We start from the raw sequence: 3,269 nt of genomic DNA, 5'->3' as shown, positions 1-3,269 counted from the left end.
ATGAGTGACGAGGTAGTCAACTCATTACTAATCAGGGAGGTAGACCGGGTTCAATGGCCCGTCTACTATGTAAGGTACTGCAGGATGCAGAGACCAAATACCCCGACATCGAGAAGTTGGCATACATGCTAGTAGTAGCAGCTCAAAAATTACGTCCATACTTCCAAACCCATACCATCGTCATCCTTACGGATAGACCTCGGAGGCACATCCTACTTAAGCCCGAGGTGTCCGGGAGGTTGACGAAGTGGTCCATCGAGCTTAGCGAGTACGACATCCAATTCGAGCCACGACCAGCGATCAAAGCCCAAGTCTTGGCGAACTTCATAGCAGAATGCACGTTCAGCGCACCGGCCCCTAAACTGACTGAGCCCGCTCACACGTCGGAGGCATCAACCAGTGCAGCACTGGTCCCGGTCGTAGCAGTACCGACCTGGGACGAGGAGCCTTGGATCCTCCATGTCGATGGCTCGTCCAACCAATGAGAAAGCGGTGCGGGACTGATACTGTATGGCCTGAGCGAGGTGAAGTTGGAGTATTCTCTCTGGTTCAGATTCGAGGCATCGAACAAGGAGTATGAGGTGCTAATTGTCAGGCTCAACTTAGCAAAGGAAATGGGAACGAAGCACCTCATCGTCTGTAGTGACTCTCAACTGGTAGTTAACCAAGTCAATGGTGACCACAAAGCTCATGAATTGACTATGGCAGCCTACTTAACAAGAATCAGAGAGATCCTATTGAGCTTCAGCTTCTACTTCATCAGACAAATCCTGAGGTCCAAGAATGTCGAGGTTGATGCTCTATCATGACTAGCAAGAACAAACGACAACACTATGCAGACTGTGTACATAGAGGACCTACCTCGGCCCAATATTCTTAGGGGGCAAAAGAGGCCACTCCCATGTTGCAAGCGAACCGAGCTGGATTGATTATTTGCTCCACGAAACCCTACTTGTAGAACACAATACACCTCGGAGGGTAGAGCATCAATCAGCCAAGTATGTCCTCATAGACGGACGGTTGTACAAGAGATCATTCACGCTCCCCTACCTACGTTGCCTGCGACCCACAGAAGCTGAACTTGTACTTCGCGATATCCATGAAGGTTTATGCAGAGGACACCTGGGGGGTAAGGCCCTTGCCCAAAAAGCATCAAGGCAGGGCTACTAATGGTCCACAATGAAAGCGGACGCACTCGAACTCGTCAAGAAATGTGATAAATGTCAGAGGCAAGCCAACATCCTCCATCAACCTACTGTCGATTTGAAGTATCTTACTACCCCATGGCCCTTCGCACAGTGGGGAATCGACATCCTCGGTCCATTTCCGCCAGCAACCGGAAAAGAGGAAGTTCTTAGTCGTAGCGGTAGACCACTTCACGAAGTGGGTGGAAGCCGAACCACTATTAAGCATTATAGCTTGGAATGTGCAAAATTTCTTTTGGAAAAACATCGTGTGTCATTTCGGACTGTCCAAAGTCTTGATTTCGGATAACGGGAAGCAATGAAGATATTAAATTCTAAAAGTGGTGTGTTGAGATGGGGATTCAGCAGAACTTCACTTTGGTAGCACATCCACAAGCAAATGGGCAGGCCAAAGTAACAAATAGAGCTATCCTCCGTGGGTTGAAAGATCATCTTGCACGAGCTAAAGGGTTGTGGGTGGACAAGCTACCCAGCGTTCTTTGGGCCCACCGGACTACCATCAAGACAGCGACAAGTGAGACCCCCTTCAACCTCACACATGATATAGAGGCGGTGATCCCGGCAGAGGTCGAAGTGCCCACATTGCGACTTAAGGCTTATGATGAGGAAGCAAATAATGACGAGCTCCATACTGACCTGCATCTCATAGAGGAGGTGTGAGACCTGGCTTACATCCGAACTGCGGCATACCAGCAGAAAGTGGCTCGATAATATAACGCCTGGGTCAAGAAGCGGCAGTTTCGTGTCGGTGACCTAGTCCTACGAAAAGTTATGGTACCTTAGCCCGACGTGGGTAAGCTCGGATCGAACTAGGAAGGTCCGTACCATATAAGACGAGTGTATGGGGAAGGCACGGATGAGCTCAAGACTTTGGAAGGAAAATCGGTACCTCGAGCATGGAACATCAACAACTGAAGAAGGTACTATGTATGAGCCCACAACTCCATGTATAAATTACTTAAGAAATCACCGAACTGGTCAAAAAGACGATGAGCTGGAGAGAGGACTATAAGTCACTCCTAGAAGCCTAAGGGCTATGGTGCTGAGCTAATAAGAGACCTCGGCACGATAAAAGTCCTAGTCGCCTCTTTGGCATAGGTAGCTTAAAACCCAATCGCTTTGGCATGGGTAAGGCAAAGTAACCCAGGTACAGACAGGTCGGGTATGTATCCTACAGTATCTGTTCACACTGGCATACAATGACAATTAGATTATTCCTACTAGTGTCGAGCGTGTCAGCTCGGGAGTAATCTATACATAGAAAAAATTTTACTTCTATTTGGTTTAGCTCGCCAGATCGGGAGTAATTCATACACAGAAAAATTTTGCACATAAAGATTGCAAAATACTTGTATTTCATTGATAAAGAACTCCGAGTACAAAAAAAAAGAGAAAGATTACAATTGTCTAACCGAGCTCGAAGGCTTGGAACATCGAGCATTACAAAAGGAGGGGTCCAAGAAAAGAGGTGTCAGTTTGTTCGGGGCTCCTCATCCTTAACGGAGACTTTAGCAAGAGGATCTGTCTCCATATGGTCCTCGATGGCATAGGTCTCCTCTCCCTCGTCATCAAGTAGGTTGTCATCGCTCCCCGCCTCGGAGTCCGGATCCTTGGCGGCTTCAACGGCCATCTCCTTGGTGATTTTAGACGTGGTGATGGCACTGAGGTCGAGGTGGGCAAATTCACGCCGGGTCAACCACCTACTAAGCTTGAACCCCTTGCGGTAGCCCGCTATCCCAGCCTTGACCAACCTTTCCCGAAGCTCCACCGAAGAATTGTACTCCTCAACTACCTTAACCTTGGCCTCCTTCATCGCCTAAAGCAAGATTTCAGTATGTTCCTTCACATGAGCCTCGAGGTTCTCGATCTCCCTCTTCAATGCCACTTCACGCTCTTCGAGCTCCTTCTTCTCTGTCATCAACAGAGTTAGCAGCTCCTACTTAGCTCGCGCATCGTTCTTCAGTTTGTTGATTTTGTTACGAGCTAAGTTAAGTTCAGTGTGGGTAGTTCGGGAAGACTCCTCGGCTTCGAGAGTCCGCATTAGGTTCACCTCAAACTAGTAGG

At 48.3% G+C, this 3,269-nt stretch overlaps 1 protein-coding gene across 1 annotated transcript; it reads left to right on the top strand.

Annotated features, from left to right (window-relative positions):
- Positions 1–1,538: 1,538 nt before the first annotated feature.
- Positions 1,539–1,865, top strand: LOC148802264 (uncharacterized). The gene has a single exon (XM_088897855.1). It carries the CDS (start codon positions 1,539–1,541, stop codon positions 1,863–1,865), a length of 327 nt encoding a protein of 108 aa, XP_088753981.1.
- Positions 1,866–3,269: the final 1,404 nt, after the last annotated feature.

This window comes from Nelumbo nucifera, chromosome 2 (assembly GCF_055504915.1).
Source record: "Nelumbo nucifera cultivar China Antique chromosome 2, China Antique-T2T, whole genome shotgun sequence".
NCBI lineage: Eukaryota > Viridiplantae > Streptophyta > Magnoliopsida > Proteales > Nelumbonaceae > Nelumbo > Nelumbo nucifera.
Note: the sequence above shows the minus strand (reverse complement) of the source record. Positions and strands in the feature narration are given on the sequence as shown.